Genomic DNA, 27,856 nt, shown 5'->3' on the forward strand with positions numbered 1-27,856 from the left:
TATAATTGTTTTTCTTTTGGGTGCTGATATTCCCCGATGCTGACACAATCCATGACCTTGGAAGCATACTGTGTTTTTCTTGAATTATTTCAAAATTTGGTTTTGATTTTTGTTAATTTGAATTAAGATTTAGTATAATTTTCTCCTTCTTGTATATTTTCTCCCTTATGTACTGCTACTTAAATTGAATGCATTATGATATGTTTTAATATTTTACATACAATTTGTGCATTTTCTCTGTGTAATTTCACTTAGAAGTTTTTTTTTCTGCATTTAAGTCATTAAGGTACAGTAGACCCCATTTGTTTCAAATTTCTTTCTTCAGAATTTTCCTCAAAACAATTATTACTTCCTTATTTCTCAGGCTACAAATAAAAGGGTTTAGTAAAGGAACTACTTCTGTAAACACAATAGCAGCTGGTATATCTTTATCCCATTCTTCAAGCAAATTTGGTCTAATGTACATGAAAAAAGAGATCCATAAAATAATGAAACTGACAAAAAGTGGGATGCACAGCTAGAAAAGGCTTTGACCCTTCCCTCTTTGGATTTCATTTTGAAAATAGTAAAGAGAATGTAGAGATAAGATATTAAGACACTACCTATTGTGAAGACTTGAATTGAGCCTGAAAAGATAAACAGTACCAGTTCATTGACATAAGGGTCAACACAGGAGAGCCTATATAAAGGAAGAATATCACAATAAAAGTGTTTGATGTGATTTGATCCACAGAAAACTAACCTAAATAGAAGCCCTATATGAATCATAGAACGCAGGTTTCCAGCTATGTAAGCCCCTGTGGTCATCTGAATGCAGAGTTCCTTTGACATCCTGGTATGGTACTGCAGAGGGCTGCATATGGCCATATAGTGATCATAGGCCATTACCACCAGAAGAAAGCAGTCTGCAGTTTCAACAGTGCAAAGATAATAAAATTGTGCCATGCATTCATAGAGGGAAACCGTTCTGTTTTCAGAAAAGAAGTTCCTTAACATCTTAGGAGTAATGGCACAGGCACAGCAAGAATCCACGAGAGCGGGGTTGCCCAGAAAGGTGTACATTGGTGTGAAAAGATGATGCTTTTTTGAAATCAGTATCACCAGGCCAAGATTCCCCACCATGGTGATCAGATACATGGCAAAGAACACCACAAACAGAAGGGTCTTCAGCTCTGGGTAGTCTGCAAATCCTGTGAGGATAAACTCATGTTTTACAGTATGATTTTCTTTAGCCATTCCTGACTCTGCTGTTGAGAAAAAGTTGTGGAGAAATGAGATACTAATTTATAATATGCCCAATTCAACTCTTGAGCTCTCTCTGGCCCAGAAGGACGAGGAACATCTTCCATAATGCCTTCACAAGTCACGTGGATTTTGGTGTATGCCCATTTCTCTGGGCGTATCAATCTCCAGGAGCTCTTAACTTTTAAGCTAGTTATTTAACATTTTCCCAGCATATTTTCAAGAGAAAACATCAGATTAGATGCACAAAGATGGCTTTTGAGGTCTTGAGAGGAATATTCAGTGCAAAAAACTTCTCTATATGGATTAGCTAAAGCTGATTCATAATTTAGGTGTCAGCAATTGGTATCAATGTTCCCAAACAATTTCAGTGACAGTATCTGTACAGATTAACAGTGTTGTTTGAAAGACTATTTTTGTACACCCATGTTCATAGAAACATTATTCAGGATGGTCATAGGTAGAAACAACCCAACTCTCCACTGCTGGATGAATGAATGAACAAAATGTGGTATAGACAAAAAGTGGAATATTATTCAGCCTTAGAAAGGAATGACATTCTGACACATGTTAAAACATGGGTGAAATTTGATGACTTTATGCTAAGTGAAATAAGCTAGGCATAAAAGACAAATATCGTGTGATTCCACTTACACGAATTAAAGGTTGTCTGGGGAGGGAAGGAATGGGGAATATTGTTTAATGGGTACAGAGTTTCAGTTTGGGAAGATGAAAAATTTCTGTAGTTGGATGGTGATGATAGTTGCACAACAATATAAACTTAACGCCACTGAACTGTAAATACTTAAATATAGTTAAAATGATAAATTTTATGTTATATATGTTTTCTACTATAAAACATTAAAAAAAACTATTTTCATGGTCTTTATGGTATTGATGATGTCATTTAGGCACACAATATAAAATTGCTCCTGTGTGCATGTGCATATTAAAATCTAAAGAAATTTAAATGCTATCAAAAGAAATTGAAGCATCCTTAAGGGTTAAAAATTGATAAATTCAGGGCTTCCCTGGTGGCGCAGTGGTTGAGAGTCTGCCTGCATTTTGGAGAGAAGATCTCTTTCCTTTGGCTTCCTGCAACTGTTTACTAACTTTTAAACTCAGACTATTTGTGACTGATACATTTAGAAACAATAATAGAAATGAACATTTGAAAGCTATATAATTTGAATTATTATTTTTTCATTAAATGCCTTACTCTTGATAACCTGAAGTCTAAAAAAAATGAACATTTTAAATCTACGTAATTTGAATAAGTTTTTTCATTAAATGCCTTACACTTGCCAACTTGAAGTCACATAACATAGTTTTCCTTCATTTTCCCTAGTCGATGATAATTAATCAGACAGAAATAAGTTTTACATTGATAGTTTATTTCCCTAAAAATCAAAAGATAAACTAAAAAGCTCCTTAAAATTACATCAGGGGTTTAAAAGAATGGTTTAAAAATATATTCCTTCCTCATATAATTTATTTAATACATAGGGAATGTCTGACACAAAAATTTTAAACAACATTTCATTGTAGAGGCTGTTAAGCTGTAAGTTATATGGCAAACCACATTTTTAAAAGAAGTTCACAAAACTTTGATAAGGTTTTCTGTAATTACTATAAACGTATGCTTTTACTTATCTATTTTTGGGTAAATTTAGGCTTCTCTTAAATTCAGAAGTGATGCAAATAAATGATAGTCATTTGTCCAGTTCTTACACAAATGGACCTTAGGGTAGAGGAAAGACTTTAAGGAACTTAAAAAATTTTTAAATAAGAATTGCAAGGCAAAAACCTTAAAGAACTTAAATAAATGTTTCTGGAGGTTAGTATTTCTACCAAAAATTTTTTTTAATTCTTTCCCACCTGGATTTCTCCAATAAGAGTTTAATAAAGGCTAGATGGTTGCCTGATGATGGTTATTAAAGTAGATCCAGAAATAAAACTCTATCGTCTTGATTGTTTAGGAGAATATTTCTACCAACAAGTCAATGATAATATTTGTATCATTGCTAGAGAATGGTTCAAATATTTTCAATAATTCTAAAGGGATTTAATTGGCGTTGACATCAGAGTATTTCCTGAGAGACCTAATCTCCTAAACATTACAAAGCTACTAAGTTGGAATAATTAAATGTATCATTTGAAACCTAAAGAGTAAGGCAAATGCCCATTTCTAAGCCAATTTTAAGGGACATGTTTTGATTTTAATTTATATAAGTTTATACTATTTATCTTTATTACCACTCTGAATATAAAATTCTAGGTGGGAAAAAAAATTCCCACTGGATTGGTCAGCAAAAGCCTCATAGAGGAAGTGGGAACTGAACTAGGACTTACTGACTCAGAGGAGAGGTTGTGTGAGCAGAGGTCTTAAAGTAGCACCTTTCTCACCTCTTTTTAAAGTCAATATGTAATTTCTAGAATATTCCTTTGAAGTTACATTCATAATATCTTTAATCTTATACCTTAGTTACTAGAAGTAACCTTTACATTTTTTAATAATAATAATTTAAAAAATAACCATTAAAATTTCCTTGAAAATCCAGAAGCACCTTCTGGAGATATTTCTTTCCTCAAAATATTCCCTTATTAGGACTTTCTCATCATTTATAGTGCAATGAATCCCTATTGCCCATCAATGACTAGTCGCAATTTGTTTGGTTAATTACATATCTTGATTTTCCTAATCTACATCATTTGAATTCACTTTATCTTCTTGTACTTTGCACTACCCTTTACCATCCCTAAGCGAAGCCTGTCTCTTCATGGCTTTCTGAATAAGTCACTGTCATTCTTCATGTGGTGCATTTTACCTTATCTATATTATCTTCACCATTTTCCTCCATCTATCCAAATCCTACCCCTTCCTTAATGGTCAATCCAAGGTCTACCCCGGACAAGCTCATCTGTCTTCTTCCCTCCTCCCAGGCTCTTATTACCCATGTAACACCTTCTCAAGTCTCAATATTTGCCTTGTGTGGTCCTCTGGCATTTATAGGTGTAAGTCTTATTCCCCCAGTTTGATTACAACCTCACTTATATCAGGATTATGCATATTTCTGAGATGTACCCTGAAGATACACCAAACAACAAAGCAGAAGTAAATCCCTTCCCTCAGAATTCGATTCTAGAGCAATATGATTATTTCAGGTGAGGGCTACATTACTATGACGATGCAGGACCAAGTCTGTGCTGAAGTACACTGAAGGGAAACTTTCTCCTATAATGAGAGTTTGTTAAGATTTCCTGGGACGAGGCTCTACCAAAGGAACTGTGGAAGAATGATGAACGTTGCTTCTAGTTCACCTCCTACCCGTGAAACAATGTGAGCTCAGCCAAATATTCATGGAGTCAGTGAAAGGGATCATGTAGCTCATTTCTTGTTATTTTAATTTTCTTACAAATATATAACAATTTTTAGGCTTACTTAAACATTTCGAAAAGTCCTTATGTTCAGTACCACAAAACAGCTGCCGTTTCTTGCATCATTTCTTTGCACATTCATGCGATAAATACTTTATAGTGCCTACTATTGTCAGAGGAGTCAGCCAGAGGACGTGACCACTGGTTGACCTGAAACCTGGACCTGGACAGTTGGGTAATTGCCCCCTCCCCGTCCTTAGAATGTACTTCTTGCCCACTGTTCCCACTGTGGAAGCTGTTCCAAGGATGCAGCCTTGAGAGAGCAAGGTGCTGTTGAGACCATCCAGATGGTATATGTGACTGAAAACATTTAAGGCCTCTACATAAACTTTTAAGATTCTGGCGGATGGGTGTGGAGATCTACTTGTCTTGCAACCAACTGCCCAAGACAAACCTGATATATAAGTTCTCTTGTTTATTAAAACTACCACCTACTAATCTAGAGTTGTTTGCCTCTTTCTTTGGTCTCTCCTTGCCCTCTGTGTATAGGGGCCAGTTTGCAAACCAACAACTCCGTATCATCACAGTTATAGATTCTGTTCTCATGGAGCTTACATTCTAATAGAGGAGACTGGGGAAGAAAACATAAATAAATACACAAATAAGAAAAATAGCAAAAATTAGTAAGTGCTGTGCTGTGGGTAAAATGGAGTGGTGTGATAAAGAATAACTGGGAGTCACTTTAGATCAGATGATTGGAAAAGGTCTATAGGAAAGGTGAACAGTCAAGCTGAGACATGAGTAGCAGGAAACCAGCTGTGGCAGTTTAGGGATGAGCATGTTAGGTACAGAGGCTATAGTGAAAATTCCTTAAGGCAGCTATAAGTTTTGCATGTTTGAGGAACCCATAAAAGGCAGAGAAAAGTGGATGATGATGGGATTGAAGAGTTGATCTTGCCGAGTTTGTAATGCAGAGTATGGAGTTTGCGTTTTATTTTCAGCTCAATGAGAATGCTTGGGAAGGTGTATTGATTTCCTATTGTTGCTCTAACAAATTGCCACAAACTCAGTAGCTTGAAACAACACATATTTTTATTCTTTCACAATTCTGGAGGTTAGAAATCAGAAATGATTCTCACTGGGCTAAAATTAAGGTGTCGACATCCTTCCTGGAAGCTGTAGGGGAGAATCCGTTTCCTTGCGTTTTTCAGCTTCTAGGGTCTGTCTGCATTCCTTCGCTCATGGCTCCCTTCCATCTTCAAAGCCTGAAAGGGCCGGTTTAATCTTTCTCACATTGTACTACTCTGATTCTGACTCCTCTGCTTCTGTTCCCACCATTTAAAAAATTACACTGGGCCCACCTGGATGATCCAGGAGTATGTAATTCACCCTTGTCGTGTAACATAACATACTTACAATTTCTGATTACTGTAGGTGGACAACTTTGGGGGGACCATCATTATGTCTACCAAACCAGAGTTTTTTAAAGCAGAGAAATGGCATTACCGTATTCACATGTTTGCAGAAAATGGATCATTACGGGTAAGGATGAAAGTGGGGAGACCAGCTAAAAGGACACTGTAGTAGTTCAGAATTAGGCCGATAGCAGTGGACATGGAGAAACGTAGATGGATTTGGGTTATGTTTGGGAGGATGAGTCAGCAGGATTTGCTAATGATTTCTATTTGAGAGGGGGGTAGAAAGAGCAAGTGGGGAAAATGCCTGGATTTTTTGCCTTGAGCATCTGAGAACATAGTAGCATTTATTGAGTTGAAGGAGACTTCAGGAGAAATATTCTAGGGGGGATAATGGAGCTAGACATATGAGTTTTATTTTATCCATGTTATGTTTGAAATGCTTATCAGTTATCTGAGTGGAGATGTCAAACAGGTAATCGAATATAAAAGACAAGGCTGGAGATTAGGAGTCATCAGCATATACATTTAAAGCCTTGGTACTGAGTGAGATCATTTAGGGAGAGTGGGAAGACAGAATAGAGAAGGGTGACTGAGAGAGAGCCCTCCGGTACTCTCTGGTTTAGATTAGACCAGATTATCTACCATACAAAATGCCTGGTGGGTATAGAATTCAGTGGTGTAGAAATTACAGGAGGTATCCTAAAAAAGATGAGGTCAGAATGCCAAATCAAGGAGCTTGAATTCTATTTAGTAGGACCTGAATAAATTTGTCAAAGGACTGACTCTATCAAATCTGAGTTTCAGAAAAACAATTCTGTGTGTGACTCATTGCTTTATTCTCTATGCTATATTTTGCATGTTGACATGGGATAAATGATAAATTAATAAACAAGTGTTTGGGTGCCCCTCATGTATCATGTTAAGATTAAAGCTGTGGAATAAAGATGACTTTAAGATTGTTATTAAAAAACCCTAAGACAACAAAAAGGACCCCAAATTTAATGATGAATTTTGGTTTGCTCTTCTGATAAGGTCTGACCCCTTGTTCAAGAGTTGACAGTGTGGGAATTCCCTGGTGGTCCAGTGGTTAAGACTCGGTGCTTTCGCTACTGAGGACCCGGGTTCAGTCCCTGGTTGGGGAACAGGATCCGTGTGGCGAAGCTATAAAGAAAAAAAAAAAGAGCTGCCAGTGCTTATTACAATGCCAAGCACAGTGCTAATAAGCAACAGTAATTCAAATCTGTGTAAGTCTCAGTCACTGTTTACAGTAACTTCTCAATGCACTAGGGAGGCAGTCATGTAAACAAATAATTAGAATGCAAGGTGAGAGAATCTATAGTATAATCATACGTTTGGAACTATGGGAGAAGAGATGAGAATGACTGAATTTGTCTGGGGGTGTTAAAAATGCTTTCTGGAACAAAACTGTCTCTTTCATAATAAAATAACATTCTAGTTTGGCAGTAGAGCAAATCTCCATGTGGGAGGGGCAAAACACATCCTTGAAACCTTTTCCCAGGTTCTCATATTCCCCCCTGGGGAAGTAGTCACCACTACTGCCAAAACCACGGCATTGGCTGCCAAAAAGGCATTGCTCTCCCAATCACTCTGGCCCAAGTGATTTCCTGTAGCAAAGAGAAGATTAAGAGGGATCATTCGTACATGCCCTGACTAGACTTAGAGGTAACCACCGGAAACAAAATGTAGTAATATGCAACTAGAGGAGTAGTACTCAAACCTTTCTCTCCACTGAGAAAGCAAGTTGGCAAATGATGTTGACTGCGTGATACATTCCTGTGGGCTTTGTCAGGTAACGAATAATTGCTCATTGGCTAGCTATGATACCCCTGCATTTCTCCCATTCAAGGTAGTATATTATAATGTAAAGGAATGAGGAAGGTATTATTGAGATAATATGGAATCCATCCTAGTTTATGTGTATATATATATGTATATATAATTATATTAAACTATGGTAGTTTATTATTAGAAATGGATTAATTGTGATGCATCTCATAACTGATTGTGACACATCAAGGCGTTGAAATCATCTGAATGCTGCTGATCTCGATAATCTGGTTTATATAAGTGGGTCAGTCATCCTGTCCTTAGGGTTCCCTATAGCAAGGCCTCCTTACCTATCCCTAAGTCTATCTCTGACAGGCAGATTTTGTGCTTTCCCAGTTGCCTGGAAATTTAGGCATGGCTAAAACCCACTAGATCTATTGCTAAGAATGAGAGAGACAGGAGCGCTCCTTCTGTTATTTTGTCTGAGGACTTAGTTCTTCCCCTTGAGATTGACATTAGGAATGCCCAACCCTTAAGGGAAGCTTCCAACCTTAACCACAAGAATAGAGCCACATCTTTAACAGAGAAATCATATTAAAATATCCTATGATTAGGCTCACTATCTCTATAAGAAATCCACATACAAACACACAACAAAAACAGTTGGGGGTATTTTATTATGGATTACTCAGGAGAAGACATTTGACCCTGGCCTTGAAAGATATGTAGACATTTTCTCAGCAGAGAAGGTTGGAAAGGGAATGCTAAGTTAAGTATCAGAGGCATGAAAGCTCATGAAGTGTTGGAGGAATGGAAAGCAGTCCCCAGACTGGCTGGAGTGTAGGGTGTATTAGCGAACTTCATTCTCATAATTATGTTATAGGTGGATTACTCAGTGCTTGATCTGGTTTTGACATCTTCTGCCTGAAATACATATTGAATGACTCAGCTATTCATAATCAAGTAATTACTCAGGAGAAGTTCTAAAGTCATTTAGTATATACCAGACAGCATTTCTGAATTTGTTCTTATAGTCAGAAGACTTCCTAAGACAAATGTAGAAATTAAGAGATAGAAAGTGGTATACTGAGCTGTACTTAATGGAATAATCCATAACTGGAGACATGGAACTTGCTTTCTTATTCTTTCCTCCTCCCTCCCTCGTTCCCTCCCCTATCTTCCTTCCTTTCTTCTTTCATATATACTTACAACTGTTTTTTTATCATTTTATTCACATATATTGTGTGTCTACTCTATGTCAGCCACAATACTCAGCACTAAGGTTAAGCGATAAACAAAAGCAGATGTGGTATCTGCCTCCCCTCACCTTATAGAATTGGGAAGAAGAGACGAGAGACAGACATTAACCAAATAATCACCCAGATGAATTGAAAATTACAACTTTGCTATTATGAAGGCAAGGTTATTGGAGATATAAGACTTACAATAGAGAGGTTTATCTTAGTCTGAAAACGCAAATAATGTAGCAGTTAACCCTGTGGGTTTTGAAAACAGGACCTAATTTTGAATCTTGGCTATGCCACTTTATAGCTGATAGTGGGAAAATTACGTAACCTCTCTGTGTGTCAAGTTCCTCATTAAAATATGGATATTATAATAGATTATACTCTGAAAATTGAGACTAAAAGGTAGTTTAGAAGACTTAGTGAATTATGTGTAAAACACCAGAAGAGAGCCTAGGTTATAGTAAGTGTTCAATAAATACTAAATGCTATCACTACCACCACCACCACTGTCATTATCACTTGAGGTAGGGAGGAGGTGACAGAAAGATTTCCTAAAGAAGTGATGACTGAACTGAAATTTGGTAAACAGAATTTTCAGGGAAAGGTGGATGGGTGAGTTGTGAGGTTAACATATACAAAGGCCCTATTTCTGGAGGATACATGACAATTTCAAGGCACCGAAACAAAATCAGTGAGGCAGAGAGAGTTAGGGGGAAAATGGTCTAAGGGAGGGTGGAGAGGTGGGCAGGGTATAGATAATATGGGGGTATGGTAAACAATATTAAGAATTTGGGTCTTTATTCTAACAGCAATAAGAATCCATGGGAATTTCTTATAAAGAAGGTTGACATGATCAGATTTAGGTTTTATAACTTAATTCTGGATGAAGCATGAAAAATAGATTGGAAGCTGGCAAAACTGGATATGGACAAACTATTGAAACTGTCCAGGAAAAAGATTATGGTAGCATGGATCAGGTGGTGGTGATGAGTGGAATGGAGAACTTAGAGCAGGTGAGCAGGATTTAGTGATAGATTGAATGTAGGGTTTAAAGACAAAGGATCTAAAATTCTGGCTAATGCAACAGAATGATGATGACCCACTGAGAGAGGTAACCCTGCAAGAGGATCAGGTTTGGGGAAAGAGGAGAGCAGGAGATAAGTTTGATTTCACATTTACTTAGCAAGAGGTGCCTTGGAGACTTCTAGAAAAAGGTGTTTAATTGGCAATTGAGGGCTTCCCTGGTGGCGCAGTGGTTGAGAGTCCGCCTGCCGATGCAGGGGACACGGGTTCATGCCCCGGTCCGGGAAGATCCCACATGCCGCGGAGTGGCTGGGCCCGTGAGCCATGGCCGCTGAGCCTGCGCGTCCGGAGCCTGTGCTCCGCAACGGGAGAGGCCACAACAGTGAGAGGCCTGCGTATCACCAAAAAAAAAAAAACCCTCTAACTGGAGACTCAGGTACCCTTAAGGTTTTGGATCAAGGATTTGCTCTCTTAGCAGAGTATTATAAACCATTCAGAAACAAAACAAAACAAACAAAAAACCCCCCAAACCCCAAAACTCCCTGGTGTACTATGAAACATGCTAGAGGAAGTGCTCCTGCCTTTGGGACATTAAGTGACCAAAACCAGAATTGCCTTCATGAGCTGGGATTTGTCACACTAACAAGTATAAGGTTGAGCAGAACCAGGAGCAATTCATTAGAAGCTGAAGGTGGCAAATTCAAGGATCTGGGCTAAGCAGGGCAGAGAATCCCATAAGCCTCACCAGCAGGTGACCCAGACCTTGTCATCTACCACCATTGCACTGACATCTTTCCCTCAGCTCACACATCTGGCCTCAGAAAGCCAAGTAGGTTCTTGGATGGTCATCTTGGTGTGTTGATGTCATAATGTACAGCTGTTGAACTATAGCTCCACCCAAGGTGACCATGAAAGGCATCACTAAGGGGAAATTCTCCCTTATAGCAGTGGAATGATCATCTATTTCCATTGTATAGAAATAGAAGTGGTCCAAGCTAAGAATATATAGACTCAGGGTAGAGGTGTAAAGTTGGGATATTGGTCAGTGTCCTGTGAGGGGAAACATGAGAAGGTCAGGGACAAGGAAATCTGAGGAAGAGGCATATGAGTGGATTTACTAGAGCGGATACAGTGTTTGGTGATCCTCATATTCCATATAAATGTCCGCCAGAGAGCATCTACCATGGAAGAGCTGTTAAACAGCCAAATAGACAGAATTAGCCAGTTGAGGTCATCCTGCTTTGTTCATCTGCCATGCCAGTGCTGGCACAATGGGCACATGAAAAAAGTGCTGTATTGGCTGGGATGGAGGAATGCATATGCATAGGCTCCAACATTTCCATGCTGATCTAGGTAATGTTGCTTCCAAATGCCTAACTTACCAGAAACCATCGTGGCCCCCAATATAGCAACATCCCTCAAGAAGATCAGCCAGCCGCTGGTGTCAGGTTTGCTGCTATGAACCTCTTATACTCTGAAAGTGGCAGAAATGCATCTTGACTAATATCAGCATAATTCAGATACGAGTTACCTTTGCTATCTGCAAGACCTCAGGTAGCACCAGTATCTGAGGCTGATAGAGTGGTGTATAACATGGCATTGGGCCAGAAATCCACTTTTCAGTAAAAGAAGTGTCATATTGGGCAGTGACTGGTCCACTGGTTCTCTCCCATTTCACATCAATGGGAAACTACTAGCTTAATAAACAGATGAAACGGCCTGTTGAAAGTATAATTGAGGTGTCAGTACTATGACCTCCAGAGTGTACCTTCCACCAGAAATCAGTGACCATTATATGGGGCTGTGTCTTCAGTGGGTTCAATACCTGAATCCAGGACTTCCCTAAGTGACCCACTTGGGGAATCTGTACTCTATGTCCCCACATACCTGCACTCTATGGGTTTAGAAGTCCTGTTTCTCAGAGGGGAAATGCTCTTACCAGGGAATGCAGCAAGAATTCTATTATACATAAAGCCTCAGCAGCTACCCAGTCACTTTGGATTCCTTGTCCAAGAGACCACCAGGAAAGAAAAGGAGTCCATGAGAATTGAAGGAGGTAATTGACCCTGTTTTCAGGAAGAGACAGGGTTGCTATTATGCAATGGAAGCAGGAAAAATTCTGTTTGGCATTCAGGTGATCCATAGGTATCGGCTGGTACTCCCTTGCTCAAGTTTGATAGTAAATAGACAAATGCAGCAATGAGGACTGAAAAGGGCATGGTGATGATGTAAGGTTCACATTCCCCAGGGATATGACTTCTGGATTATCCTCCCGTATTATCACCTAGAGCAGCAGAGGTATGAGGCAAATGTGAAGGGAACCAAGAGGAGGAAGACGGATATTAGTGTGGCTTTGAGACTAGCTGTAGCCGTTGGAACTGCAGGTGTCCCATTAACCTTCATTTTTTAAGATTCTCCAGGAAAATAGAAAAATCCAAATTCTGGCGGGGCTTTCCCCAGAACTTATTATAAAAATAAGTAGTTCTGAGCAGTATAAGAGGTAGCCAGTAACGGATCTACTGTTCACAGCCCAGATCCCACCTATTTCCCTAGCAGTAAGAGTGCTAGTGGCTGACAGCTCTCAACTAAGTCCCTTTCTAGGAAATATCCTTATCTGAAGATAAGTGTCTTATGAAGGTCATATTACTGCCTTGGGGTCAGCCTGTATCCAATGACTATTCTTGTATAAATTCCAGGCCCCCGACTTAGGGCTTGGGAACTTTGAAGAGACAACACAAACCCCACTTCCCCACAGGATTGGCTAAGGTCTTTGTTTTGTAACTACATTCAAATTATCTTTCTGTCTGATCTTACTTCCTTCATTCAGTTAATAAGCACTGTGCCTGAGGGCATTCCCCAACAGACTTCTTTCATGCACATCTCCATCTCAGAGTCTGTTTCTTTACCTTTAAATAAGCATTTGAAGATAATGGAAAAACACCTTTTATCAAAAATTCCAAAGCCAAATTAGAGATGGAGAAAACAAAATACATAAGATGAAAAACGACTAAATGTGGAAATGATTTGGAGAAAATTACATAATCATTTTGGACATTAAGATTAAATTACAAGATCCTCAAAGGTAAGAGATACTATTATCTTTAAAAGGGTAATTGAAGAGAGGAGAGGAAATGATTAAGAATGAATGTGAAAAAGAATCAGAGGATGATGGTATGGAAAATAAGCAAGGGTTATACACAAACAAAACTGGAATCCTTGAAAAAGAAAAAAAAATAATGGAACAGAAATAGTATTTAAAATAATTCAAGAAAAATCCATGTGGAAAGACAGCCTCACTTACAAAGAAAGGAAATCATATAGGCATCTCAACAGCACGTATTAACAGTGGATCGATCTCTTCTGAGCTGGCGATGGGATTATACAGGAGGAGCTTCAAGATGGCGGAAGACTAAGACGCGGAGATCACCTTCCTCCCCACAGATACACCAGAAATACATCGACACGTGGAACAACTCCTACAGAACACCTACTGAACGCTGGCAGAAGACCTCAGACCTTCCAAAAGGCAAGAAACTCCCCACGTACCTGGGTAGGGCAAAAGAAAAAACCGAGACAAAGAATAGGGACGGGACCTGCACCAGAGGGAGGGAGCTGTGAAGGAGGAACGGTTTCCACATACTAGCAGCCCCTTCGCGGGCGGAGACTGCGGGTGGTGGAGGGAGCCGTGGAGGGCAAAGCGGAGATATTCCCGCACAGAGGATCGGGCCGAACGGCACTCACCAGCCCGAGAGGCACGCCCGAGAGGCTTGTCTGCTCACCCGCCCGGGGCGGGTGGGGGCTGGGAGCTGAGGCTTGGGCTTCAGAGGTCAGATTGCAGGAAGAGGACTGGGGTTGGCGGCGTGAACACAGCCTGAAGGGGTTAGTGCGCCACAGCTAGCCGGGAGGGAGTCTGGGAAAAGGTCTGGAGCTGCCGAAGAGACAAGAGACTTTTTCTTGCCTCTTTGTTTCTTGGTGCACGAGGAGAGGGGATTAAGAGCTCCGCTTACAGGAGCTCCAGAAACGGGCATGAGCCGCGGCTATCAGCGCGGACCCCAGAGACAGGCATGGGACGCTAAGGCTGCTGCTGCCGCCACCAAGAAGCCTGTGTGCAAGCACAGGTCACTATTCACACCTCCCCTCCCGGGAGCCTGTGCAGCCCACCACTGCCAGGGTCCCGGGATCCAGGGACAACTTCCCCGAGAGAACGCACGGCGCGCCTCAGGCTGGTGCAATGTCACGCAGGCCTCTGCCGCCGCAGGCTCGCCGCACATCCATACCCCTCTCTCCCCCTGGCCTGAGTGAGCCAGAGCCCCCGAATCAGCTGTTCCTGTAACCCCGTCGTGTCTGAGCGAAGAGCAGTCGCCCTCAGGCGACCTACACGCAGAGGCGGGTCCAAATCCAAAGGTGAACCCCGGGAGCTGTGCGAACAAACAAGAGAAAGGAAAATCTCTCCCAGCAGCCTCAGGAGCAGCGGATTAAGTCTCCACAATCAACTTGATGTACCCCGCATCTGTGGAATACATGAATAGACAACAAATCATCCCAAATTGAGGAGGTGGACTTTGGGAGCAATGATATATATATATTTTCCCCCTTTTTCTCTTTTTGTGAGTGTGTATGTGTATGCTTCTTGTGTGATTTTGTCTGTATAGCTTTGCTTTACCATTTGTCCTAGGGTTCTGTGTGTCCTTTGTTTTTTTTATTACTTAAAAAAATTTTTTTTCTTAATTTTTTTTTTTAAATCTAACATTCCTTTTCTTTTTTTTTTTGGATGACCACAACAAAAGCAACAATGGTTACAATTACCAAACACGAAAAAAAACTCATACTATTTCATAATATTGACATTCAGTCCAGTAATCCTCCACTGTAACAGCTCCTTTACTTTGCAGTGAAAATTGATTTGTATATTTTTTGCCTTTGAGTCCTTGTGGGGTTTTTTTTATTCAAACAGAAAGCCACAAAAATTATAATCATCCTCATCAGTTCACTCACTCCCATGTAATTAATTTTTTTTCATCTTGATCTTTTGTTAGCACTTTTGTGAATTCATCAGTTTTCCATTAGAGTTCTGAAAATGCTTATTCATTCAGTTCAGCAGCATAGTCAGTTACCAGAAACCTGTACTTGTCAGAGAGTATTCCATGAATTCCTTGAAGATGAAACCCATTTATAGGAACATTTTTGCAAAAGCATCAAAGTACACCCAGAACTGTCTGTACATAACAAAAGACTTAGAAACGACCACGGTTAAAGATTTGATGAAAGTTCATAATAATGCAGTTGACAAGGAAATTTAGTTATTTCTGAGATATACATTTTAAAGTAATAACTAGAATTATGACTTATAACATTATACCAGAACATAAGATTTTTAGAAATTTCATGTAATGTCTGAAATATTTATATTAACATATTTCCATTCAAATAACCCAAAGAAAGTTAGTATTAGTTGTGTTTCTTTTGTTTGTTAGTTTTCTTATACTGCAGATTCTTTTTTTTTTTTTTTTTTTTTTAATTTTTTATTTATTTATATTTGACTGTGTTGGGTCTTCGTTTCTGTGCGAGGGCTTTCTCTAGTTGCGGCAAGTGGGGGCCACTCCTCATCGCGGTGCGTGGGCCTCTCACTATCGCGTCCTCTCTTGTTGCGGAGCACAGGCTCCAGACACGCAGGCTCAGTAATTGTGGCTCATGGGGCCAGCTGCTCCGCTGCATGTGGGATCTTCCCAGACCAGGGCTCGAACCCATGTCCCCTGCGTTGGCAGGCAGATTCTCAACCACTGAGCCACCAGGGAAGCCCTGCAGATTCTTATTAGTCATCAATTTTATACACATCAGTGTATACATGTCAATCCCAATCGCCCAATCCAGCACATAATAACTTTATTTTACTTTATCTTCTCTTCTTCATTCTTTCTTTTTATTCTCCCTTTTATTCTGAGCCGTGTGGAGAACAGGCTCTTGGTGCTCCAGCCAGGCGTCAGGGCTGTGCCACTGACGTGGGAGAGCCAAGTTCAGGACACTGGTCCACAAGAGACCTCCCAGCTCCATGTAATATCAAACGGTGAAAATATCCCAGAGATCTCCATCTCAATGCCAAGACCCAGCTCCACTCAATGACCAGCAAGCTACAGTGCAGGACACGCTATGCCAAACAACTACCAAGACAGGAGCACAATCCCATCCATTAGCACAGAGGCTGCCTAAAATCATAATAAGGCCACAGACACCCACAAACACACCACAAGACGTGGACCTGCCCACCAGAAAGACAAGATCCAGACTCATCCACCAGAACACAGGCACCCTCCACCAGGAAGGCTACACAACCCACTGAACCAACTTTAGCCACTGGGGACAGACACCAAAAACAATGGAAACTACGAACCTGCAGCCTGTGAAAAGTAGACCCCAAACACAGTAAGTTAAGCAAAATGAGAAGACAGAGAAACACACAGCAGATGAAGGAGGAGGTAAAAGCCCAACAGTCCTAACAAATGAAGAGGAAATAGGCAGTCTACCTGAAAAAGAATTCAGAATAATGATAGAAAAGATGATCCAAAATCTTGGAAATAGAATGAAGAAAATACAAGAAACGTATCATACAAGAACTAAAGAGCAAACAAACAGAGATGGACAACACAATAAATGAAATTAAAAATTCTCTAGAAGGGATCAATAGCAGAATAACTGAGGCAGAAGAACGGGTAAGTGACCTGGAAGATAAAATAGTGGAAATAACTACTGCACAGCAGAATAAAGAATGAAAAGAATTGAAGACAGTCTCAGAGACCTCTGGGACAACATTAAATGCACCAACATTTGAATTATAAGGGTTCCAGAAGAAGAAGAGAAAAAGAAAGGGACTGAAAAAGCATTTGAAGAGATTATAGTTGAAAACTTCCCTAATATGGGAAAGGAAATAGTTAATCAAGTCCAGGAAATGCAGAGAGTCCCATACAGGATAAATCCAAGGAGAAACATGCCAAGACACATATTAATCAAACTATCAAAAATTAAATTCAAAGAACAAATATTAAAAGCAGCAAGGGAGAAACAACAAGTAACACATAAGGGAATCCCCATAAGGTTAACAGCTGATCTTTCAGCAGAAACTCTGCAAGCTAGAAGGGAGTGGCAGGACATATTTAAAGTGATGAAAGAGAAAAACCTGCAACCAAGATTATCCAGCCAGGATCTCATTCAGATTTGACGGAGAAATTAAAACCTTTACAGACAAGCAAAAGCTAAGAGAATTCAGCACCACCAAGCCAGCTTTACAACAAATGCTAAAGGAACTTCTCTAGGCAGGAAACACAAGAGAAGGAAAAGACCTACAATAATAAACCCAAAACAATTAAGAAAATGGGAATAAGAACATACATATCGATAATTACCTTAAATGTAAATGGTTTAAATGCTCCAACCAAAAGACATAGACTGGCTGAACGGATACAAAAACAAGACCCATATATATGCTATCTACAAGACACCCACTTCAGACCTAGGGACACATACAGACTGAAAGTGAGTGGATGGAAAAAGATATTCCATGCAAACGGAAATCAAAAGAAAGCTGGAGTAGCAATTCTCATATCAGACAACAGAGACTAAAACAAAGACTATTACAAGAGACAAAGAACACTATATAATGATCAAGGGATCAATCCAAGAAGAAGATATAACAATAGTAAATATTTATGCACCCAAAATAGGAGCACACCAATCCATAAGGCAAATACTAACAGCCATAAAAGGGGAAATCAACAGTAACACAGTCATAGTAGGGGACTTTAACACTCCACTTTCACCAATGGACATTTCATCCAAAATGAAAATAAATAAGGAAACACAAGCTTTAAATGATACATTAAACAAGATGGACTTAATTGATATTTAGAGGACATTCCATCCAAAAACAACAGAATACACTTTCTTCTCAAGTGCTCATGGAACATTCTCCAGGAGAGATCATATCTTGGGTCACAAATCAAGCCTTGGTAAATTTAAGAAAATTGAAATTGTATCAAGTATCTATTCTGACCACAACACGATGAGACTAGATATCAATTACAGGAAAATATATGTAAGAAATACAAACACATGGAGGCTAAACAACACACTACTTAATGACCAAGAGATCACTGAAGAAATCAAAGAGGAAATCAAAAAATACCTAGAAACAAATGACAATGAAAACACAATGACTGAAAAACTATGGGATGAAGCAAAAGCAGTTCTAAGAGGGAAGTTTATAGCTATACAAGCCTAACTTAAGAAACAAGAAACATCTCAAATCAACAGCCTAAGGTGACACCTAAAGCAATTAGAGAAAGAAGAACAAAAAACCCTGAAAGTTAGCAGAAGGAAAGAAATCATAAAGATCAGATCAGAAATAAATGAAAAAGAAATGAAGGAAATGAGAGCAAAGATCAATAAAACTAGAAGGTGGTTCTTTGAGAAGGTAAACAAAATTGATAAACCATTAGCCAGACTCATCAAGAAAAAAAGGGAGAAGACTCAAATCAATAGGATTAGAAATGAAAAAGGAGAAGTAACAACTGACACTGCCGAAATACAAAAGATCATGAGAGATTACTAAAAGTAACTATATGCCAATAAAAAGGACAACCTGGAAGAAATGGACACATTCTTAGAAATGCACAGTGTTCTGAGACTGAACCAGGAAGAAATAGAAAATATGAACAGACCAATCACAATCACTGAAATTGAAACTGTGATTAAAAACCTTCTGACAAACAAAAGCCCAGGACCAGATGGCTTCACAGGCGAATTCTATCAAACATTTAGAGAAGAGCTAACACCTATCCTCAAACTCTTCCAAACTATAACAGAGGGAGGAACACTCCCAAACTCATTCTACAAGGCCACCATCACTCTGATACCAAAACCAGACAAGGATGTCACAAAGAAAGAAAACTACAGGCCGATATCACTGATGAACATAGATGCAAAAATCCTCAACAAAATACTAGCAAACAGCATCCAACAGCACATTAAAATGATCATACCTTATGATCAAGTGGGGTTTATCCCAGGAATGCAAGGATTCTTCAATATACACAAATCAATCAATGTGATACACCATATTAACAAATTGAAGGAGAAAAACCATATGATTATCTCAATACATGCAGAGAAATCTTTCAACAAAATTCAACACCCATTTATGATAAAAACCTTCCAGAAAGTAGGCATAGAGGGAACTTTCCTCAACATAATAAAGGCCATATATGACAAACCCACAGCCAACATCATCCTCAATGGTGAAAAACTGAAACCATCTCCACTAAGGTCAGTAACAATACAGGATGTCCACTCTCACCATTATTATTTAACATAGTTTTGGAAGTCCTAGCCACAGCAATCAGAGAAGAAAAATTAATAAAAGGAATACAAACTGGAAAAGAAGAAGTAAAACTGTCACTGTTTGCAGATGACATGATAGTATACATAGAGAATCCTAAAGATTCCATCAGAAAACTACTAGAGCTAATCAATGAATTTGGTAAAGTAGCTGGATACAAAATTAATGCACCGAAAACTCTTTCATTCCTATACACTAATGATGAATAATCTGAAAGTGAAATTAAGAAAACACTCCCATTTACCATTGCAACAAAAAGAATAAAAGATGTAGGAATGAACCTACCTAAGGAAACAAAAGACCTGTATACAGAAAATTATAAGACACTGATGAAAGAAATTAAAGATGATCCAAATAGATGGAGAGATATTCCATGTTCTTTGATTGGAAGAATCAACATTGTGAAAATGACTCTACTACCCAAAGCAACCTGCAAATTCAATGCAATCCCTATCAAACTACCACTGGCATGTTTTGCAGAACTAGAACAAAGAATTTCACAATTTGTGTGGAAACACAAAAGACCCCGAATTGCCAAAGCAATCTTGAGAAGGAAAACCCAAGCTGCATGAATCAGGCTCCCTGGCTTCAGACTATACTACAAAGCTACAGTAATCAAGACAGTATGGTACTGCCACAGAAACAGAAATATAGATCAATGGAACAGGATAGAAAGCCCAGAGATAAACCCACACACATATGGTCATCTTATGTTTTATAAAGGAGGCAAGAATATACAATGGAGAAAAGACAGCCTCTTAAATAAGTGGTGCTGGGAAAACTGGACAGCTACATGTAAAAGAATGAAATTAGAACACACTCCCTAACACCATACAGAGAAATAAACTCAAAGTGGATTAAAGATCTAAACGTAAGGCCAGACACCATCAAACTCTTAGAGGAAAACATAGGCAGAACCCTCTATGACATAAATCACAGCAAGATCCTTTTGACCCACCTTCTAGTGAAATGGAAATAAAATAAATGGGACCTAATGAAACTTAAAAGCTTTTGCACAGCAAAGGAAACCATAAAGAAGACGAAAAGACAACGCTCAGAATGGGAGAAAATATTTGCAAATGATGCAACTGACAAAGGATTAATCTCCAAAACTTACAAGCGACTCAATATCAAAAAAACAAACAACCCAATCAAAAAATGGGCAGAAGACCTAAGTAGACATTTCTCCAAAGAAGATATACAGATTGCCAACAAACACATGAAAGAATGCTCAACATCATTAATCATTAGAGAAATGCAAATCAATACTACAATGAGGGCTTCCCTGGTGGCACAGTGCTTGAGAGTCCACCTGCTGATGCAGGGGACACGGGTTCGTGCCCTGGTCCGGGAAGATCCCACATGCCACAGAGTGGCTGGGCCCATGAGCCATGGCCGCTGAGCCTGCGCGTCTGGAGCCTGTGCTCTGCAACGGGAGAGGCCACAACAGTGAAGGGCCCCCGTACCGCAAAGAAAAAAAAAAAAGCTACAATGAGATATCATCTCACACCGGTCAAAATGGCCATCATCAAAAAATCTACAAACAATAAGTGTTGAAGAGGGTGTGGAGAAAAGGGAACCCTCTTGCACTGTTGGTGGGAATGTAAATTGATACAGCCACTATGGCGAACATTATGGAGTTTCCTTAAAAAACTAAACATAGAACTACCATGTGACCCAGCCATCCCACTACTGGGCATATACCCTGAGAAAACCATAATTCAAAAAGAGTCATGTACCAAACTGTTCATTGCAGCTCTATTTACAGTAGCCAGGGCATAGAATCAACCTAAGTGTCCATCAACAGATGGATGGATAAAGAAGATGTGGCACATATATACAATGGAATATTACTCAGTCATAAAAAGTAACTTAACTGAGTTTTTGTAGTGAGGTGGATGGAGCTAGAGACTGTCATACAGAGTGAAGTAAGTCAGAAAGAGAAAAACAAATACCATATGCTAACACATATATATGGAATCTAAAAAAAAAAAAATGAAAGAAAATGGTCAGAAGAACCTAGAGGCAAGATGGGAATAATGATGCATACCTGCTAGAGAATGGACTTGAGGATATGGGGAGGGGGAAGGTTAAGCTGGGACAAAGTGAGAGAGTGGCATGGACATATATATACTACCAAATGTAAAATAGATAGCTACTGGGAAGCAGCCACATAGCACAGGGAAATCAGCTCAGTGCTTTGTGACCACCTAGAGGGGTGGGATAGGGAGGGTGGGCGGGAGGGAGATGTAAGAGGAAGGGAGATGCAAGAGGGAAGAGATACGGGGACATATGTATATGTATAACTGATTCACTTTTTTCTATAGCAGAAACTGACACACCATTGTAAAGCAATTATACTCTAATAAAGATGTTAAAAAAATAGATAATAGTGGATCACTATTGTCAATAATTTATTGTCAATGAATTCAAGGAAAAGAGTGTAAGCCAAGGGTTTTATGTCTATTTATAAGCTATATTTTCCAATTAATACATGTAGAAAAAATCAGGGAAATAGAAAATTGCTATGAAAGTAAAAAGTAATAATTGCTACAGGTAAGATCCACTGATGCAAAACTTAAAGGAGAAACAAGATAGTTTATAGTCTCAAAATATCTCTACCAAATATTTATTAATTGCTAAGGTGGTGTTAATGTATTTTCATAGATTTTTTGATTCTCCTCCCTCCAGGCAATAGAGCATAGTATCTCTTGTTCCTGATCTTAGTGGAGATGCTTTTAGCTTTTCACCATTGAGTATGATGTAAGCTGTGGGCTTAGCATTTATGGCTTTTATTATATTGAGGTATGTAACCTCTATACCCACTTTCTGGAGAGTATTTTTCATAAATTGATGTTAAATTTTTTCAGAATGTTTTTTCTGAATGTATTGAGATGATCATATGATTTTTATTCTTCAATTTTTTTGCTGTGGTGTATCACATTGAGTTGCAGAATTTGAACCATTCTTGCATACTTGGGATAAATCCCACTTGATCATGGTGTATGACTCTTTTAATGTATTGTCGAATTTGGTTTGCTAATATTTATTTGAAAATTTTTCTGCCTCTATGTTCATCATTGATATTGAACTGTAATTTTTTTGTGTGTGATATATTTTTCTGGTTTTGATATCAGGGTAATCCTGGCAATGTAAAATGAGTTTGGAAGCTTTCCTTCCTCTGTAATTTTTTAGAATAATTTGAGAAGAATGGGTGTTAACTCTTCTCTAAATGTTTGGTAGAATTCACCTGTGAAGCTCTCTGGTCCTGGACTTTTATTTGTTGGGAGTTTCTTTTCTTTTTTTTTTTTTTAACTGATTCAATTTCTGTACTGGCAATTGGTCTGTTCATATTTTCTGTTTCTTCCTGGTTCTGTCTTGGGAGATTGTACACTTCTAGGCATTTATCCTATTCTTCTAGGTTGTCCATTTTATCGGCATATAGTTGTTCATAATAATCTCTTATGATCTTTTGTAATTCTGTGGTGTTGATTGTCACTTCTTCTTTTTCATTTCTGGTTCATTGATTCAGGCCCTCTCTCTTTTTCTCTTGATGAGTCTAGCTAAAGGTTTAACAGTTTTGTTTATCTTTTCAAAGAACCAGTTTTTAGTTTCATTGATCTTTTCTATTTTTTTCTTTTAGTCTCTGTTTCATTTATTTCTGCTCTGATCTGTATGATTTCATTCCTTCTAGTAACTTTGGTTTTTGTTTGTTCCTTTTTTCTAGTTCCTTTAGGTGTAAGGATGGGTTGTTTATCTGAGATTTTTCTTACTTCCTGAGGTAAGCTTGTTTCGCCATAAACTTTCCTCTAATAACTGCTTTTGATGCATACCATAGATTTTGGATCACTGTATTTTCATTTTCACTTTTTCCTGTTTTTTAAAATTTCTTCTTTGATTTCATCATTGATCCATTGATTGTTTAGTAGCATGTTGTTTAGCTTCCACATGTTTGTGTTTTCTGGAGGGATTTTTTTTCTCATTATTGATTTCTAGTCTCATAACATTGTGGTCAGAATGCTTGATATGATTTCAACTTTCTTAAATTTCCTGAGGCTTGTTTTGTGCCCTACCATGTGTGATGTATCCTGGAGAATGTTCTAAGTATACTTGAAACAATGTGTTTTCTTCTGTTATGGGATGGAATGTTCTATATACATATCTATTAAGTTCATTCAGTCTAATGTGTCCTTTAAGGCCAGTGTTTCCTTACTGATTTTCTGTCTGGATGATCCATCCATTGATGTAAGTGGAGTGTCAATGTCCACTACTATTATTGTGTTATTATCAATATCTCCTTTTATGTTCACCAATATTTGCTTTATGTATTGAGGTGCTCCTATGTTGGGTGCATACATATTTACAATTGTTGTATCTTCTTGGATTGATCCCTTGATCATTATGTTATGTACTTCTTTGTCTCCTATTACAGTCCTTGTTTTAAAGTCTATTTTGTCTGATATAAGTATTGCTACCCTAACTTTATTTTGATTTCCATTTGCATGGAATAACTTTTTCTTACTTTTTCAGTCACTGTGTGTCTTTAGATCTGTTGGGAGTGTCTTGTAGGCAGGATAAATATGGGTGTTGTTTTTGTATCCCTTCAGCCATTCTACGTCTTTGGATTAGAGCATTTGGTCCTTTTACATTTAAAGTAATTCTTGATAGTATGTACTTACTGCTATTTTGTTAATTGTTTCAGGGTTGTTTTTGTACTTCATTTTTGTTCCTTCTTCTTTTGTTTTCTTCCCTTATGATTTGAATACTGTTTTTACTGTTATATTTGGATTCCTTTCTATTTTTTTGTGTTGTATCTATTATGATTCTTGGTTTGTGGTTACCATGAGGTTTATATGTAGCAATCTATATAGGGGTATAGGTCTTGATTATACCACAACTCTGCCCCTGTTACCTATCTCTATGTGGTTCCTTCTTTATATCTTTAGTTGTAGATATTTTCTGGTAGATTCTGGTCTTATCATGTTCTGTAAATAGATGTAATTTTGACGTGTCTGTAAGAAGAGGTGAGCTCAGGGTTTTTGTACTCTGCCATGTTGGCCCAGGTAACCTATTGTCTCTGTTTGAAGTTTAAATATAGTTTAAGAAATTATGTGTGGTAGCCAAGTTGACAACAGGTGGACTTGTGATGGTTAATTTTTTGTGTCAAGTTGACATGGCCTAGGGATGCCCAGATATCCAGTTAACATTATTTTTTTGTGTGTCTGTGAGGGTGTTTCTAGAACAGATTAGTACTGAACTAGTGGACTAAGTAAAGTTGATTGCAGCACCCTTTGTGGGTGGGTGTCATCTCATCCATTATGGGCTTGAATGGAACAGAAAGGCAGAGGAAGGCTGATTGATCAGGAACATGAATCTTATTTTGCCCTCCATGCTCTTGTTTCTCAGGGTTTCATACATGTAGTGGAATATATACCATTGGCTCTCCAATTTCAAGCCTAAAACTACCATCAGCTTTCCTGGATCTCTACCTTGCCGATAGCAGATCATGGGTCTCCTAAGCCTCCATAATAAGGTGAGTCACATCTAATAATACAGGTCTTTAGATATAGGTGTAGATATGGATATGGAAGTACATGAAGATGTAGATTTATATAGAGAGTGATGTAGGTTGATCTCTATATCTGTCTACATGTATGTGTGTGTATGTGTGTATATGTATTGTGGAGATAGATATAGATTTCCTATTCTATCCTGGACAATTCTGACTAATACAAACACTGAATATTTAGTGAACCACATTCTTTATATTGAAAAATAAATGGAAATATCATGATGCTGTTGTTAACTGTAACCCCCAAATGAAGCTGACTTAGAACGTACCTTCTCAAACAAGGTATCATCATATTTTTATAGCACAAGGAATAACTTGTATATGAAACTTCTTTGAGAATGGTGGTCCAAAATTTGATCCAGCCTGACAGCTAATTTTTTTCTAGTGAAATCAATGTATCTCTCCTGGAAGTTGACCTGGTCTAATCTTGTACCCACCTCCTGAAATATGTAATAATGACATTGTTAGAAATACTTTAATCCAAAGATCTAACTAAAGGGCTTCTCCTGATATATCCCAGGAGCTAATCCTCATGATAAAAAGAATAAGATTAATTCACTTTATGTGTATGATACTTGTGATTATCTTAAAAGAAACAGGGTGGTGAACTGACATGCAGTAGCCATCCCAGGCAAAGTGATCTCCCTGAACTTATTACAAGATTGAAAATAAGGGATGCACTCTTACTTCATCTGAAGTATTTTTGAAGTCATATTTATTTCAATTGTTTGTATATTTCATAAATACTTATTTAGGACCTCATGTGTGTAAACAGCTGTGCTAAGTACCACAAAAGATTGAAGAATAATCAGACTTGTAAGTCACAGTCTGAAAAAAAATGCTTGTAGGCCAAAAATAAGTATTATAGGTCATTTGTGGTCTAAAAGAACAAATAAACTACTCAGTGTTTCAAACGAGGAAGCATTCCTATTCTCTCTGAGGTAATCTGGAAATGCATCATGGAAACTGTAACATTTAAGATAGACTTTGAAGAAAGGGCCATTTCAATTGTAAACAAAGACAGATGCACCTGTAGAGAGCATTCTCAGTGGACAGACCTGTATGAACAAAACCATGTACCTGAGAGGAAGGTTTATCCAGAGGCTGTCAGTAATTCATTTTGGGTATAACATATGGTCCATTAGGAAAATTGTGGAGGCAGAGATTTCAGAATTAAATCAAATCTGGGGGGAAAGTCCTCAAATAATGCCAGCATAAGCAAATGCAAGGTAATATATTTAGATGTAGGTGTGTTTTTATATCATGTTATCTATACATAGATCTGAAAATTAAACATGTCTATTCATATATGAAGTTCTGCATACATGTACCATATATACACACAATCTGGTAGCAATGGCAATCCACTAAAATTTATTGAAGAGGAATATTATTTAATCAGAGTTTTGTTTATGAAGAATAATCTGACACTAATGTTTGGGAAGTAAGAGAATATCAACATAGTATAAAGGAAGTAACAAGACTATTGCAAATGACAAATATGAGTAATTTTAGGGTGAGGGCCTCAGTGGTGTCAGTAGGAATGTGTATGGAATCAGTGGTGAGATTTGAAGGTCAGGGATGGACCTGAAGATGAATCACTTATTATTCATAGAGTATGGAGTGAGACAAAAGCTAACATTTAAGGACTTTGGGGGGCACAAATCATGCCCCCATGATTTGGGGGACTTTGGGGGAACAACTCTTGTTCATTTTTATGTCTTTTCTAGCTACTCACTGGACTCACCAATATCATATCATCTTAAAACTATTTGAACTTTGATAATACGCATATGAAGCCTCTTTTACTCAATAATATATTCTAATAACCTTTATATATTACTTCTTTTTCTCTTATCAGTTTCTTTATTTTTAAATTGTAGGAAGGATTAATCCATTTCCTTCCTATTCTATCATTTCTCTTTTCTTCTCTATGCCCATCCCAGTTAAATCTGAAATCTCATCTCTTAGCTTTCTGAATTAGTAAAGCTTTTCAGATTACCATACAACATACAAGAAAACTGGACAGTGCCTTTCAAGGCATCATAGACAGTGAGAGGCAGCTTCCCTCTTCTCATTATTTATAGACACACACCGAGCTGAAAACATCCTGTTACAATTTGTTCTGACTTTCACTAATTTAACTCCTTTCTCATTTTTTCTTATTGCCTTCTCATTTCTGCTGATTTCTCTGTGTAATATGAGAATTAAGTCCCCACAAGAAATAAATTTCACCATGTCCCAAATAGAATGTAATGAAAGTCCTTTTGGTGGCTAGCAAAATTCCTGTAATTGGCCTCTGTTTCCTTAAACACAAACCTGCCTCCACTGTGGAGGTAAACATGATATGAGCTTCCAGGCTGCACAGCTGTTTTACTATCAAAAAATCATATTCAGTTTTTTTTCAGAGCAATTGTGCTGTTATAGTGCATCGTGCATTTATGGAGCCACATTGAGAACATATGTGTAAAATATATTAATTTGTTTTCCTCTTTAATTAATTTGACTTGAACACTTGATTAAATTTTTCTATGGTTTTTATACTTTTGACTAATATATGCACATATTTTAATATATTTATTACTACTCCTAACTTAAGTTGTAAAATCTCTAGGGCAATTGTAAGTGCAAAAACTTTGAACACTAATCAACATGTGTCTAATCTGCACACTTATGTGACTTTTAATGAATGGAGAACAGATATTAGTATGAGATCTAAGCATTTTCTTTAGCATTTTTGCCAGAGAACCTATGATTTTCTTATTTCCCAGACTATAGATGACTGGATTTAACAAAGGAA

General features: G+C 38.1%; 1 protein-coding gene across 1 annotated transcript; it reads right to left on the reverse strand.

Annotated features, from left to right (window-relative positions):
• Window positions 1-307: 307 nt before the first annotated feature.
• LOC116752674 (olfactory receptor 5K1-like) lies at window positions 308-1,236 on the reverse strand. The gene is given in 2 exon segments (XM_032629428.1): window positions 308-471; window positions 474-1,236. Coding segments are annotated over 2 exon segments (927 nt in total).
• Between the last annotated feature and the right edge of the window lie 26,620 nt (window positions 1,237-27,856).

The sequence above is a fragment of the Phocoena sinus genome, chromosome 4 (genome assembly GCF_008692025.1).
Source record: "Phocoena sinus isolate mPhoSin1 chromosome 4, mPhoSin1.pri, whole genome shotgun sequence".
In the NCBI taxonomy this organism is placed as follows: Eukaryota; Metazoa; Chordata; class Mammalia; order Artiodactyla; family Phocoenidae; genus Phocoena; species Phocoena sinus.